General features: G+C 73.0%; 1 protein-coding gene across 1 annotated transcript in view; it reads left to right on the top strand.

The window, feature by feature from the left end:
* Positions 1-14,185, top strand: part of MINK1 (misshapen like kinase 1) — a 57,042-nt gene that overhangs the window by 39,630 nt on the left and 3,227 nt on the right. Inside the window, 17 exon segments of the mRNA XM_039499868.1 lie at positions 210-389; positions 478-688; positions 691-719; positions 802-890; positions 2,170-2,282; positions 2,916-3,004; positions 3,255-3,278; positions 4,096-4,256; positions 4,337-4,460; positions 4,990-5,124; positions 5,284-5,392; positions 6,696-6,863; positions 7,241-7,384; positions 7,843-7,977; positions 10,754-10,854; positions 11,987-12,136; positions 13,648-13,807. Coding sequence (XP_039355802.1) covers positions 210-389; positions 478-688; positions 691-719; positions 802-890; positions 2,170-2,282; positions 2,916-3,004; positions 3,255-3,278; positions 4,096-4,256; positions 4,337-4,460; positions 4,990-5,124; positions 5,284-5,392; positions 6,696-6,863; positions 7,241-7,384; positions 7,843-7,977; positions 10,754-10,854; positions 11,987-12,136; positions 13,648-13,807 — 2,122 coding nt within the window.

Below are 14,185 nucleotides of genomic sequence, written 5' to 3'. Positions count from 1 at the left end.
GTGGGGGCTGCTGGGTCAGAGCAGGGGGGGCTGGGAGCCAGGACTCCTGGGTTCTCTCCCCGGCTCTGGGAGGGGCGTGGGGGCTGGGGGGTTAGAGCAGGGGGGGCTGAGAGCCAGGACTCCTGGGTCCTCTCCCCGGCTCTGGGAGGGGAGTGGGGGCTGGGGGCCAGGACTCCTGGGTTCCCTGCCATGCGCTCTGCCCCCTGCAGGTGGAGGAGCGGACGCGGCTAAACAAGCAGAACTCGCCGGCGGCGCAGGCCAAGCTGGGCGGCACCGCGTCCGACCCGGCCCTGCAGACGCGCTCGGAGTCCGTGGCCCTGGGCTCCGGCCCCGCGGCCCAGAGCCCCCCCATGCAGCGCCCCGTCGAGCCGCAGGAGGGGCAGCACAAGGTGTGTGTGGGGGGGGGGACCCGGGCGGGTCCCTAGGGGGGGTGGGGAGCCCCGGCGGGGGCTGACGGCTCCCCTCCCCTCCCCGCAGAGCCACCTGGCGCACCGCGTGCCGCTGAAGCCCTACGCCGCGCCGGTGCCGCGCTCCCAGTCCCTGCAGGACCAGCCCACCAAGAACGTGGCGGCCTTCCCGGTGCAGGACCCGGCGCCCCCCCGCGCCCCCATGATCCGCCAGAACTCGGACCCCACCTCGGAGACGCCCGGCCCGCCCGCCCGGCCCGGCCCCCCCGACCCGGGGGCCTGGGGCGCGCCGAGCTGGAGGCCCCGCCCACGGTAACGGTTCCCCTCGGCGCCCGGGGGGGGGGGGTTCCTGGGCCGACGCCCCCTCACCGCTCTGCTCCCCCCCCACCGCCAGGTGCCCCAGCGAACGTCGTCCATCGCCACCACGCTCAACGCCAGCGGGGTCGGGGGCGGCGCCCGGCAGGGCCACGCTGTCAGAGCCAGGTAAGGCCCCGGGCCCCCCCCCCGGCACCCTGCCCCCCCCCGGGTCTTGCGCCCCGACACCCTGCCCCCCCGGGCCCAGCCACCCTGCCCCCCCGGGCCCGTCGCCCCTGACACCCAGACTGCTCGGGCCCCGGGCCTGGCATCCCTTCACCCCCGGGCCCGCCCGCCACAGTGACCCTGCCCCCCCGGGCCCGGCCCCACCAGGACTCCAGCCCTCTTAATCCCTTGGAGCCCATGTCCAGCGCACTCAGGTCCCCTGGGGTCCCCCCAGTACCCCACCGTCCCTCTCTTCCCTCAGGCGTCTGACAGACTCTAGTGGCCAGGACACCTGGGTTCTATTCCCAACTCTGCCAATGACCTTCTGGTCACCTTCAGCAGCTCGCGCTGCTGCGCTCTGCCTCGGTTTCCCCTCCCATCTCTTGTCAGTTCGTTCCGGAGCTGTGGGGGGCAGGGAGTTCTGGCCCTGCATCTGGGCAGCACCCCACCTCGCCTCCGCCACCCAGGGCTGGTCCCACTTCAGCTGGTCCCGCTAGCTGGAGCCAAGATGCGCCCACCTCTGGGGCGGGGCGGCCGGTTACCCAGGGACCCCTCGCCCGGCGCTGAGATGCAGCCACCTCTGGGTCGGGGCGGCTGGTTACCCAGGGACCCCTGGCCCGGCGCTGAGATGGAGCCACCTCTGGGGTGGGGCGGCCGGTGACCCAGGGACCCCTCGCCCGGTGCTGAGATGCAGCCACCTCTGGGGCGGGGCGGCCGGTTACCCAGGGACCCCTCGCCCGGCGCTGAGATGCGCCCACCTCTGGGGCGGGGCGGCCAGTTACCCAGGGACCCCTCGCCCGGCGCTGAGATGCGCCCACCTCTGGGGCGGGGCGGCCGGTTACCCAGGGACCCCTCGCCCGGCGCTGAGATGCGCCCACCTCTGGGGCGGGGCGGCCGGTGACCCAGGGATCCCCTGCCTCCGGCTGCCCTCCAGACCCCAATGACCCTCATCTCCGCTCCACAGACCCCGTAGCAAGTCGGCCTGGCACATCCACATGCACAGCCGGCCGCAGAGGGTGCTGCCCGCGGGCCCCCCTCCCCAGCCGCCCAGGCGGGGGCAGCGCCGGGCCCCGGCCCCCATGCCAAGCACCAGTAGGTAATGGAGCGTGGCCGGCGGTGGTGGCTCTGCTTGGGACAAGGTGCTGCGCTGGTGACGGGCTGGGACTCGGGGGCCAGGGTGGGGGGGGTGTGGGCACCGCCTGACGTGCTCTGCTCTGCTTTGCTTTCCCATCATGCCGTGCAGCAACCCGGACCTGCGGCGCAGCGACCCCGGCTGGGAGCGAGCCGACAGCCTGCTGCAGGCGGGCAGCGCCAACCTGCCCCAAGCCGGCTCCCTGGAGCGCAACCGCATAGGGGGTAGGGACCGGCCTGGGGGCTGGTGCAGAACCAGGCAGAAGAGGGGGCACTGGGGCAGGGCTTTGGGGCACCGGGGGTGGGGCAGGCACGGGGTCACTGGGAACTGGGGCAGGGCTTTGGGGGCACCGGGGGGGTGGGGCAGGGCACAGGGGTCACTGGGAACTGGGGCAGGGCTTTGGGGGCACCGGGGAGGTGGGGCAGGGCACAGGGGTCACTGGGACCGGGGGCAGGGCTTTGGGGGCACCGGGGAGGGGGGGCAGGGCACAGGGGTCACTGGGAACTGGGCCAGGGCTTTGGGGGCACCGGAGGGTGTGGAGCAGGGCACGGGGGTCACTGGGAACTGGGACTGGGCTTGGGGGGCACCAGGGGTGGGGCAGGGCACGGGGTCACTGGGAACTGGGGCAGGGCTTTGGGGGCACCGGGGTGTGTGTGTGGCAGGGCACAGGGGGCACCGGGGGTGTGGCAGGGCACAGGGGGGCACCGGGGGTGTGGGGCGGGGCACGGGGGTCACTGGGGGCTCCCTGAAATAGACCCAGATAGGGGGAGGGGTCTATTCCCGAAATGCCAAGGGCCCCCCCTGCGATCCCAGCCCCACAGAGCCCCCCCCGGCACTGACCCGCTCTCCCCCCCCAGCCGCGTCCAAGAGGGAGACCTCCCCCATCCTGCCCCCGGTCAGCAAGCCCAAGGTGGAGGATCACCGCTCGCGCCCCGGCCGGCCCGCGGTGAGTGTCCAGGCGTGGGGGGGCGGGCGTGGGGCGCCCCGTGGGAGCGTGCTCAGGGTGGGGGGGTGTCCTGGGCCAGGCCATTGGGGAGGAGGCTTTCAGCCCTGTGCCCTGGGGACAGAACCCAGGAGTCCGGGCCCCTGGCTGCGGGTGGGGTGTCCGGGGGGCGCGGGCAGGGCGGGGGGGGGGTCTCGCTGGCACCGCGTTAACGTCTGCGCCCTTCTTCCCTCTGCTCCCCGCGCGCCACCAGAGCTATAAACGCGCCATCGGCGAGGTTAGTGCCCGTGTGTCTGTGCCAGCGCCCGGCCCGGCCCGGCCTGTCTGCTCCGTGCTTCCCGTCAGAGAACCCAGGAGTCCGGGCTCCCAGCCCCCCCCCACTCCCCTCCCAGAGCCGGGGAGACAACCCAGGAGTCCGGGCTCCCACTCCCCTCCCAGTGCCGGGGAGAGAACCCAGGAGTCCTGGCTCCCAGCCCCCCCTGCTCTAACCCAGCAGCCCCCACTCCCCTCCCAGAGCTGGGGAGAGAACCCAGGAGTCCTGGCTCCCAGCCCCCCCTGCTCTAACCACCAGCCCCCACTGCCCTCCCAGAGCCGGGGAGAGAACCCAGGAGTCCTGGCTCCCAGCCCCCCTGCTCTAACCCACCAGCCCCCACTTCCCTCCCAGAGCCGGGGAGAGAACCCAGGAGTCCTGGCTCCCAGCCCCCCTGCTCTGACCCACCAGCCCCCACTCCCCTCCCAGAGCCGGGGAGAGAACCCAGGAGTCCTGGCGCCCCCCCCCCCTGCTCTCACCCCCCAGCCCCCACTCCCCTCCCAGCGCCCAGGGAGAGAACCCAGGAGTCCGGGCTCCCCCTCCCCACCCTCCCACTCCTCCCAGAGCCAGGAGAGAACCCAGGAGTCCTGGCTCCCAGCCCCCCTGCTCTCACCCCCCAGCCCCCACTCCCCTCCCAGAGCCGGGGAGAACCCAGGAGTCCTGGCTCCCAGCCTCCCTGCTCTTACCTGGGCTTTGGGGGGCCGGGCCCCGCTGGCTGCTTGTGTGTGTTGTGGCTGTCGGCCGGGCGCGGGGGACGTGGCACTAACCCCCCCTGGCCCCCCAGAACTTTGTGCTGCTGAAGGAGCGGCCTGAGGAGCCCCCCAAGCCCCCCAAGAAGGCCATGGACTATTCCTCCTCCAGCGAGGAGCCGGACAGCAGCGAGGAGGACGACGAGGAGGCCGAGGGGGAGCCGCAGGACGGGGCGGGGGAGCCCGCCGGGGCCAGGTAGGGTGTGGGGGGGCGGGGGGCTCTGGGGCAGGTGGGGGGCTCTGGGGCAGGACTGACCCGCGCCCCTCGCCCCCCAGGCCGAGCGGGGACGGCGACACGGACAGCGTCAGCACCATGGTGGTGCACGAGGTGGAGGAGCCGTCGGGCAGCGGGTCGGAGAGCGGCTCCTACGGCGGGGACGGCACCGTGCTGGTGCAGCGGGTGAGCGTGGGGGGGCTGTGCCCGGAGGGGGCGGGGACGGCACCATGCTGGTGCAGCGGGTGAGCATGCGGGGCGGGGGCTGTGCCCGGAGGGGCGGGGGCACCGTGCTGGTGCAGCGGCTGAGCATGCGGGGGCGGGGGCTGGTGCCCGGAGGGGCGGGGGCACCGTGCTGGTGCAGCGGCTGAGCATGCGGGGGCCTGGGGCGGTGGGGCTGTGCCCGAGGGGCGGGGGCACCGTGCTGGTGCAGCGGCTGAGAGCGGGGGGGGCTGTGCCCGGAGGGCGGAGACTAGGGGAGGGGGGGCTGTGCCCTGGGGCGTGGCATGGGAGCGCCATGCCCTGTGCTGGGGGGCAGGATGGGGGCGCCGGAGGGGGGAGGGGATGGCCCTGGGGGGCTGTGCCCTGGGGCGTGGCATGGGAGCGCCGTGCCCGGTGCTGGGGGGCAGGATGGGGGCGCCGGAGGCGGGGAGGGGATGGCCCTGGGGGGCGTGCCTGGCGCTGCGCCCCCCGCTGACCCCCCCGCCCCCCTTAGACCCCCGAGGAGGAGCGCAGCCGGCTCCACGCCGACAGCAACGGCTACACCAACCTGCCGGACGTGGTGCAGCCCAGCCACTCGCCCACCGAGCCCAAGGGCCAGGGCTCCCCCGCCAAGGACAGCGCCGGCGACGTGAGCCCTCGGGCGCGGGGGCCCTAACCAGGCTGGGGAGGAGGAGGAGGAGGAGGGGATGGGGGCTGACGGGGCAGAGGGGAGGGGATATGGGGGCTGGTGGGGCCGCGGGGGAGGGCAGAGGGGCCGTTTCTCACCCCGTCCTTCTCGCCCCCCCAGTACCAGTCGCGGGGGCTGGTCAAGGCCCCTGGCAAAAGCTCCTTCACCATGTTCGTGGACCTGGGCATCTACCAGACCACGGGCAGCGGGGACACCGTCCCCATCACCGGTGAGCGGGACGCCGGGCTGGGGCGCTGGGGCGCTGGGCAGCGGCGACACCGTCCCCATCCCCGGTGAGCGGGGCGCCGGGCTGGGGGCGCTGGGGGCGCTGGGCAGCGGTCACCGTCCCCATCACCGGTGAGCGGGCGCCGGGCTGGGGCGCGGGGCAGCGGGGACACCGGCCCCATCACCGGTGAGCGGGGCGCCGGGCTGGGGGGGTGCTGGGCAGCGGGGACACCGTCCCCATCACCGGAGAGCGGGGCGCCGGGCTGGGGGGGTGCTGGGCAGCGGGGACACCGTCCCCATCACCGGTGAGGGGGACGCCGGGCTGGGGGGGGCGCTGGGCAGCGGGTCACCGTCCCCATCGCCGGTGAGCGGGCGCCGGGCTGGGGAGCGCTGGGGCGCTGGGCAGCGGGGACACCGTCCCCATCACCGGTGAGCGGGCGCCGGGCTGGGGTGCTGGGGGTGCTGGGCAGCGGGACACCGTCCCCATCACCGTGAGCGGGCGCCGGGCTGGGGGTGCTGGGGCGCTGGGCAGCGGGGACCCCTTCCCCATCACCGGTGAGCGGGGCGCCGGGCTGGGGCGCTGGGCAGCGGGGACACCGTCCCCATCACCGTGTGAGCGGGCGCCGGGCTGGGGGCGCTGGGCAGCGGGTCACCGTCCCCATCACCGGTGAGCGGGCGCCGGGCTGGGGGTGCTGGGGGTGCTGGGCAGCGGGACACCGTCCCCATCACCGGTGAGCGGGCGCTGGGCTGGGGCGCGCTGGGCAGCGGGGACACCGTCCCCATCACCGGTGAGCGGGCGCTGGGCTGGGGCGCTGGGCAGCGGGGTGCTGGGCTGGGGGTGCTGGGGCGCTGGGCAGTAGGGGACACCGTCCCCATCACCGGTGAGCGGGGCGCCGGGCTGGGGGGGGCGCTGGGGGGGCGCTGGGCAGCGGGGACACCATCCCCATCACCGTGAGCGGGCGCGGGCTGGGGCGCTGGGCAGCGGGGACACCATCCCCATCACCGGTGAGCGGGGCGCGGGCTGGGGGTGGTTCTGGGGGGGCGCTGGGCAGCGGGGACACCGTCCCCATCACCGGTGAGCGGGGCGCCGGGCTGGGGGGGGCGCTGGGGGGGCGCTGGGCAGCGGGGACACCATCCCCATCACCGGTGAGCGGGGCGCCGGGCTGGGGGGGGCGCCGGGCTGGGGGGAGTCCCAGATTAGATCAATAACGTCACAGGGGGGTGCTGGGGTTATGGGGGAGCGCCAGGCTGCGGGGGGCTCCGGGTGGGGGGGCAGGACCCCGCCGCTGACCCCCATCTCCCCCCAGCGCTGGTGGGGGCCGACCCCAGGCAGCTGGAGCAGCTGCAGCTGGAGGTGCGCAAGGGCTCGGTGGTGAACGTGAACCCCACAAACACGCGGCCCCACAGCGACACCCCCGAGATCCGCAAGTACAAGAAGCGTTTCAACTCGGAGATCCTGTGCGCCGCCCTGTGGGGTGAGCGGGGGGGGCCCGGTGGGGAGGAGAGGGGTCGCCGTGGGGCCCAGCGGGGAGGCGGGGGGGGTGGTCCCCGGCGGGGCGGGCAGGGAGGTGCCAGGTGGGGGTCCCAGGTGGGCGAGGAGGTGCCAGGTGGGGAGGAGGCGGCGGTGGTCCCAGGTGGGGCGGGCAGGGAGGAGAGGGAGGTGCCAGGCGGGGAGGAGGCGGCGGTGGTCCCAGGCGGGGCGGGTGGGGAGGAGAGGGGTTGCCGTGGGGCCCAGCAGGGGGCAGTGGTCCCAGGCGGGGCGGGCAGGGAGGAGAGGGGTTGCCGTGGGGCCCAGGCGGGGCACCGTGGGGCGGGCAGGGGGTGCCGGGTCTCACGCTGCCCCCCGCCCTAGGGGTGAACCTGCTGGTGGGGACGGAGAACGGGCTGATGCTGCTGGATCGCAGCGGGCAGGGCCGGGTCTACGGGCTCATCAGCCGCCGCCGCTTCCAGCAGATGGACGTGCTGGAGGGGCTCAACCTGCTCACCACCATCTCGGGTAAGCGCCCCACGGCCGCCCCACGGCCTCAGCCTGCCCCCACCATCTCGGTAGCGCCCCACGGCCTGCCCCACGGCCCCTCTGACCCCACGGGCTCAGCCTGCTCCCCACCATCTCGGTAGCGCCCCACGGCCGCCCCACGGCCCCTCTGACCCCACGGGGCTCAGCCTGCTCCCCACCATCTCGGGTAAGCGCCCCACGGCCGCCCCACGGCCCCTCTGACCCCACGGGGCTCAGCCTGCTCCCCACCATCTCGGGTAAGCGCCCCACGGCCGCCCCACGGCCCCTCTGACCCCACGGGGCTCAGCCTGCTCCCCACCATCTCGGGTAAGCGCCCCCCGGCTGCCCCACGGCCCCTCTGACCCCACGGGGCTCAGCCTGCTCCCCACCATCTCGGGTGAGGGCCCCCCGGCGCCCCCCGGCCATGGGGCGCCCCCGCTCACCCCCGTCTCGCCCAGGGAAGAGGAACAAGCTGCGGGTCTATTACCTGTCCTGGCTGCGCAACAAGATCCTGCACAACGACCCCGAGGTGGAGAAGAAGCAGGGCTGGACCACCGTGGGCGACATGGAGGGCTGCGTGCACTACCGCGTGGGTGAGGGACCGCCCACTCCGGCCTGGCCACGCCTCTGTGGGCCCACAGCCACGCCCACTACCGCGTGTGAGGGACCGCCCCCTGGGCTTGCCACGCCCCCTCCGGCCTGGCCACGCCCCCTACCGTGTGGGTGAGGGACCGCCCCTGGGCTGGCCACGCCCCCTCTGGCCTGGCCACGCCCACTACCGCATGGGTGAGGAACCGCCCCCTGGCCTGGCCACGCCCACTCCGGCCTGGCCACGCCTCTCTGGGCCCACAGCCACGCCCACTACCGCGTGGGTGAGGGACCGACCCCGGCCTGGCCACGCCCCTCCCAGCCCCTGGCCACTCCCACTACCACGTGGGTGAGGGACCGCTCCCCTGTCCTGGCCACGCCCCTCCCAGCCCCTCCCACGCCCCTGGCCACTCCCACTACCGCATGGGTGAGGGACCGCCCCCGGCCTGGCCACGCCTCGCTGGGCCCACAGCCAGGCCCACTACCATGTGGGTGAGGGACCGCCCCCGGCCGGGCCACATCCCCTCCGGCCTGGCTACACCTCTCTGGGCCCACAGCCACGCCCACTACGGTGTGGGCGAGGGACTGCCCCCAGGCTGGCCACGCCCCTCCCAGCCCCTGGCCACGCCCACTACCGTGTGGGTGAGGGATCGCCCCCTGACCACGCCCCTCAAAGCCCCTGGCCACGCCCACTACTGCGTGGGTGAGGGATCGCCCCCTGACCACGCCCCTCCCAGCCCCTGGCCACTCCCACTACCGTGTGGGTGAGGGACTGCCCCTGGGCTGGCCACGCCCATCCTGGCCTCTGGCCACTCCCACTACCGTGTGGGCGAGGGACTGCCCCCAGGCTGACCATGCCCCTCCCAGCCCCTGGCCACTCCCACTACTGCGTGGGTGAGGGACTGCCCCTGGGCTGGCCACGCCCATCCCGGCCTCTGGCCACTCCCACTACCGTGTGGGTGAGGGACAGCCCCCCCCCCACGGCCCGGCCACGCGTGGCCCCGTGCAGTCCGTGGGGGGGGTGCCCCTTCACTGCGACAGCCCTTCTCGGGGGGCCACTTGCTCCTGGGGTCAGGCCCCTCCACCTCCGGGAGCCGCACCTCTGAGCCTCAGCACGTCTGGCTCTGCTGTGGGCCCCCCCCAGGGAGTCCCCTCGCCCTGGGCCCCCCCCGGGAGTCCCCTCGCCCTGGGCCCCCGGGGCCCCCACCCCCCTGTTCTCTAGCCCGGAGCGACTCTCCCCCAGCGTAACACAGGAGGGTTTATCGAGCGTTGACCCCAGCACAGGAAACTCTCCGGGGCTCAGGCCTGGCCTCCCCCAGCCCAGCACATCCCAGTCCCCCTGCAGCCAGGGGGGCTCTGCCTGCTCCCCCCTCCAGCCCAGGCCATCGGGGTCCCGAGTCCCTCTCCGGTCCTGTGTCCAACGAACTGCCTCTCCCCTCCCCTCGTTAATCCCGTAACACCCGGGGACACTGAGTCCCAGCCCCTCGGCATGCAAACCGTGCCCCCTAGGAAACTGAGTCCCAGCCCCTCGGCATGCAAACCGTGCCCCCTAGGAAACTGAGTCCCAGCCCCTCGGCATGCAAACCGTGCCCCCTAGGAAACTGAGTCCCAGCCGCTCGGCGTGCAAACCGTGCCCCCTAGGAAACTGAGTCCCAGCCCCTCGGCGTGCAAACCGTGCCCCCTAGGAAACTGAGTCCCAGCCGCTCGGCGTGCAAACCGTGCCCCCTAGGAAACTGAGTCCCAGCCCCTCTGCCTGCAACCCCCTGGGAACCACAGAAAAACAAGACAATCCCCCACTTCAGCACATCCCCCCACTGCTCCCCTTGGGAGGCTGCTCCAGAGCTTCACTCCTCGGATGGTTAGAAACCGTCGTCTAATTTCAAGTCTGAACTTCCTAGTGTCCAGTTTACGTCCATTTGTTCTTGTGTCCACGTTGGTACTGAGCTTCACTGAGTCCTCTCCCTGCCGGGTATTTATCCCCTGATCTATTTCTAGAGAGCGCTCAGCTCCCCCCTCCACCTTCGCTGGCTTCGGTTAAACGAGCCGAGCTCTCTCGTGAGGCAGGTTTTCCAGTCCTCGGATCGTCCTAGTACCCGTCTCTGAACCTGCTCCACTTTGAATTCATCCTTCTTAACCACGGGCCACCAGATCTGCACACGGGATTCCAGACGAGGTCTCCCCAGTGCCTCGTATCACGGCACTAACACCCCTTATCTCGGCTGGAAACACCTCGCCTGATGCATCCTAAAACCGCGTTAGCTTTCCACAGCCACCTCACACTGGCGGCTCGTAGTGTGATCAGCCGATCCTCCTCTGTTACTTCCAGCTGATGCCTCCCCAGCTTCTAACAATAGTTCTTGTTGTTAATCCCTAAATGCCCGACCCTGTCCCTTTTCACGATGACATTTCATCCTGTTACCATCGCTCCCGTTTACACGGGCATCCAGATTCCGTAGGATCTCCCGGTCCCTCTGGGTGTTAGCAATACCACCTGGCTTCCGTCCCACTTTCTGTGCCGAGGCCAGTAATACAGAGATGGGTCCCCAGAACTCTCCCTCCAGCCTGACGTTACCCCCTCCCCACGGCACAGCCACCCACCCACCCCCCGTACCCCAGTGTGCAGCCACCCCCCACCGCCCCGGTGGCACCGCACGGGTAAGAGATCCCCTCACCCAGCTCCGCTGGTCTCTGCATCCCAGCCCCGCTCCCCCCACTGGCCCCAGAGCTCCGCTCCCTGCGCCCCACGGCTGGGCAGTGACCAGGCCCCGTATCTCCCGGCAGTGAAGTACGAGCGCATCAAGTTCCTGGTGATCGCCCTGAAGAACTCGGTCGAGGTCTACGCCTGGGCCCCCAAACCCTACCACAAGTTCATGGCCTTCAAGGTACCTGGCGGGGGCTGGGAGCCAGGACTCCTGGGTTCTCTCCCCGGCTCTGGGAGGGGAGTGGGGGCTGGTGGGTTAGAGCAGGGGGGGGCTGGGAGCCAGGACTCCTGGGTTCTCTCCCCGGCTCTGGGACGGGAGTGGGGGCTGGTGGGTTAGAGCAGGGTGGGCTGGGAGCCAGGACTCCTCGGTTCTCTCCCCGGCTCTGGGAGGGGAGTGGGGGCTGGTGGGTCAGAGCAGGGGGGCTGGCAGCCAGGACTCCTGGGTTCTCTCCCCGGCTCTGGGAGGGCCGTGGGGTGCAGTGGTTAGAGTGGGGGAGGTGGGGAGGGCTGTTGTGGGGTGCAGTGGTTAGAGCATGGGGGCAGGGAGGGCTGTTTTGGGGTGCAGTGGTTGGGGCAGGAGACCAGGGAGAGCTGTTTTGGGGTTCAATGGTTAGAGCAGGGGGCGGGGGTGCAGTAGTTGGGGCAGGAGGTGCAGTGGTTGGAGCTGGGGGTGCAGTGATTAGAGCGGGGAGGGAAGGGCTGCTGTGGGGTGCAGTGGTTAGAGCGGGGAGGGGGTGCAGTGGGTAGAGCGGGGCTGGCCATGGGGTGCAGTGGTTGGAGCTGGGGAGGAAGGGCTGCTGTGGGGTGCAGTGGTTAGAGGAGTGCGGGGAGGGCTGTGGGTGCAGTGGTTGGAGGGGGAGGGCTGTGGGGTGCAGTGGTTGGAGGAGGGATGGGGTGCAGTGGTTGGAGCGGAGTGGGGTGCAGTGGTTGGAGCTGGGAGGAAGGGCTGTGCAGTGCTTGGAGCTGGGGAGGAAGGGCTGCTGTGGGGTGCAGTGGTTAGAGGGGGTGCGGGGAGGGCCGTGGGGTGCAGTGGTTAGAGGGGGTGCGGGGAGGGCCGTGGGGTGCAGTGATTAGAGCGGGGGGAGGGAAGGGCTGCTGTGGGGTGCAGTGGTTAGAGCGGGGACGGGGGTGCAGCAGTTAGGGCGGGGAGGGCTGTGGGGTGCAGTGGTTGGAGGGGGGAGGGCTATGGGGTGCAGTGGTTGGAGCTGGGGGAGGGAAGGGCTGCTGTGGGGTGCAGTGGTTAGAGCGGGGGGGCTGACAGGTTTCGGGGGACCCCGAGCACTGACTTCCCCCCCCTCCCCCCCCCGTTTCAGTCCTTCGCAGACCTGCCGCACCGGCCGCTACTGGTGGAGCTGACAGTGGAGGAGGGTCAGAGGTTAAAGGTCATTTACGGGTCGTGCGCCGGGTTCCACGCCATTGACGTGGACTCGGGAAACAACTACGACATCTACATCCCCGTGCACGTGAGTGGGCGGGGCCACACGGCGCTCCTGGGGCGGGGCGCTGGGGGGCGGAGCCACAAGGAGCCCCTGGGGGCGGGGCGCTGGGGGGCGGAGCCACACGGAGGAGCTGGGGGCGGGGCGCTGGGGGCGGAGCCACACGGCGCTCCTGAGGGCGGGAGCTGGGGCGAGTCACACGGTGCCCCTGGGGGTGGGGTGCTGGGGGTGGGGCCACACGGCGCTCCTGGGGACAGGGTGCTGGGGGGCGGGGCCACACGGCGCTCCTGGGGGCGGGGAGCTGGGGGGCGGGGCCACATGGTGCCCCTGGGGGTGGGGTGCTGGGGGTGGGGCCACACGGCACTCCTGGGGACGGGGTGCTGGGGGGTGGGGCCACACGGCACTCCTGGGGACGGGGTGCTGGGGGGCGGGGCCACACGGCGCCCCTGGGGGTGGGGCGCTGGGGGGCGGAGTCACACGGTGCCCTGGGGCGGGCGCTGGGGTGGAGTCACACGGTGCCTGGGGCGGGCGCTGGGGCGGAGGCACACGGTGCCCCTGGGGCGGCGCTGGGGCGGAGGCACACGGTGCCTGGGGCGGGGTTTGGGGCAGAGTCACACGGTGCCCTGGGGCGGCGCTGGGGTGGAGTCACACGGAGCCCCTGGGGCGGGCGCTGGGGTGGCCCCTGGGGTGGGGCGCTGGGGGCAGAGTCACACGGTGCCCCTGGGGTGGGGCGCTGGGGCGGAGGCACACGGCGCCCCTGGGGGTGGGGCGCTGGGGGGTGGAGTCACACGGTGCCCCTGGGGGCGGGGCGCTGGGGGGTGGAGTCACACGGTGCCCCTGGGGTGGGGTGCGGGGGGCGGAGGCACACGGAGGAGCTGGGGGTGGGGCGCTGGGGTGGAGTCACACGGTGCCCTGGGGTGGGGTGCTGGGGCGGAGGCACACGGAGGAGCTGGGGACAGGGTGCTGGGGGTGGAGTCACACGAGCCCCTGGGGCGGGGCGCTGGGGTGGAGTCACACGGTGCCCCTGGGGTGGGGCGCTGGGGCGGAGGCACACGGTGCCCTGGGGCGGGCGCTGGGGCGGAGGCACACGGTGCCCCTGGGGGCGGGGCGCTGGGGGGTGGAGTCACACGGAGCCCCTGGGGTGGGGCGCTGGGGTGGAGTCACACGGTGCCCTGGGGTGGGGTGCTGGGGGCGGAGGCACACGGAGGAGCTGGGGGTGGGGGGCTGGGGGGTGGAGTCACACGGAGCCCGGGGGGGCGGGGCGGTGGGGGCGGAGGCACACGGAGGAGCTGGGGACAGGGGGCTGGGGGGTGGAGTCACACGGAGCCCCTGGGGGCGGGGCGCTGGGGGGGGGAGTCACGCGGGGCCGCTGGGGGTGGGGCGCTGGGGGCGGAGGCACACGTGCCCTGGGGCGGGCGCTGGGGCGGAGGCACACGGTGCCCCTGGGGGCGGGGCGCTGGGGGGCGGAGGAGCTGGGGGTCGCAGGCCATAGGGCAGGCAGGCAGGCGGGCGGGGTGACCTTTGCCCTCTGCCGGCAGATCCAGACGCAGGTCACGCCCCACGCCATCATCTTCCTGCCCCACACGGAGGGGATGGAGATGCTGCTCTGCTACGAGGACGAGGGCGTCTACGTCAACACCTACGGGCGCATCATCAAGGACGTGGTGCTGCAGTGGGGGGAGATGCCCACCTCCGTGGGTGAGCCCGGACGCCTGGGTCCTCCCCGGCGCGGGGGGGGGGGGGGCGCCCGGACGCCTGGGTCCTCCCCGGCGCGGGGGGGTGGGGGGGGCAGCGCCCGGATGCCTGGGTCCTCTGCTTGGAGAGGGGAGTGGGGGCTGGTGGGTTAGAGCAGGGGGGGCTGGGAGCCAGGACTCCTGGGTTCTCTGCCCGGCTCTGGGAGGGGAGTGGGGGCTGGTGGTTAGAGCAGGGGGGCTGGGAGCCAGGACTCCTGGGTTCTCTCCGTGGCGCTGGGAGGGGAGTGGGGGCTGGTGGTTAGAGCAGTGGGGCTGGGAGCCAGGACTCCTGGGTTCTCTCCCCGGCTCGGGGAGGGGAATGGGGCTGGTGGTTAGAGCAGTG

This window comes from Mauremys reevesii, linkage group 14, assembly GCF_016161935.1.
Source record: "Mauremys reevesii isolate NIE-2019 linkage group 14, ASM1616193v1, whole genome shotgun sequence".
Taxonomy (NCBI): Eukaryota; Metazoa; Chordata; order Testudines; family Geoemydidae; genus Mauremys; species Mauremys reevesii.
Note: the sequence above shows the minus strand (reverse complement) of the source record. Positions and strands in the feature narration are given on the sequence as shown.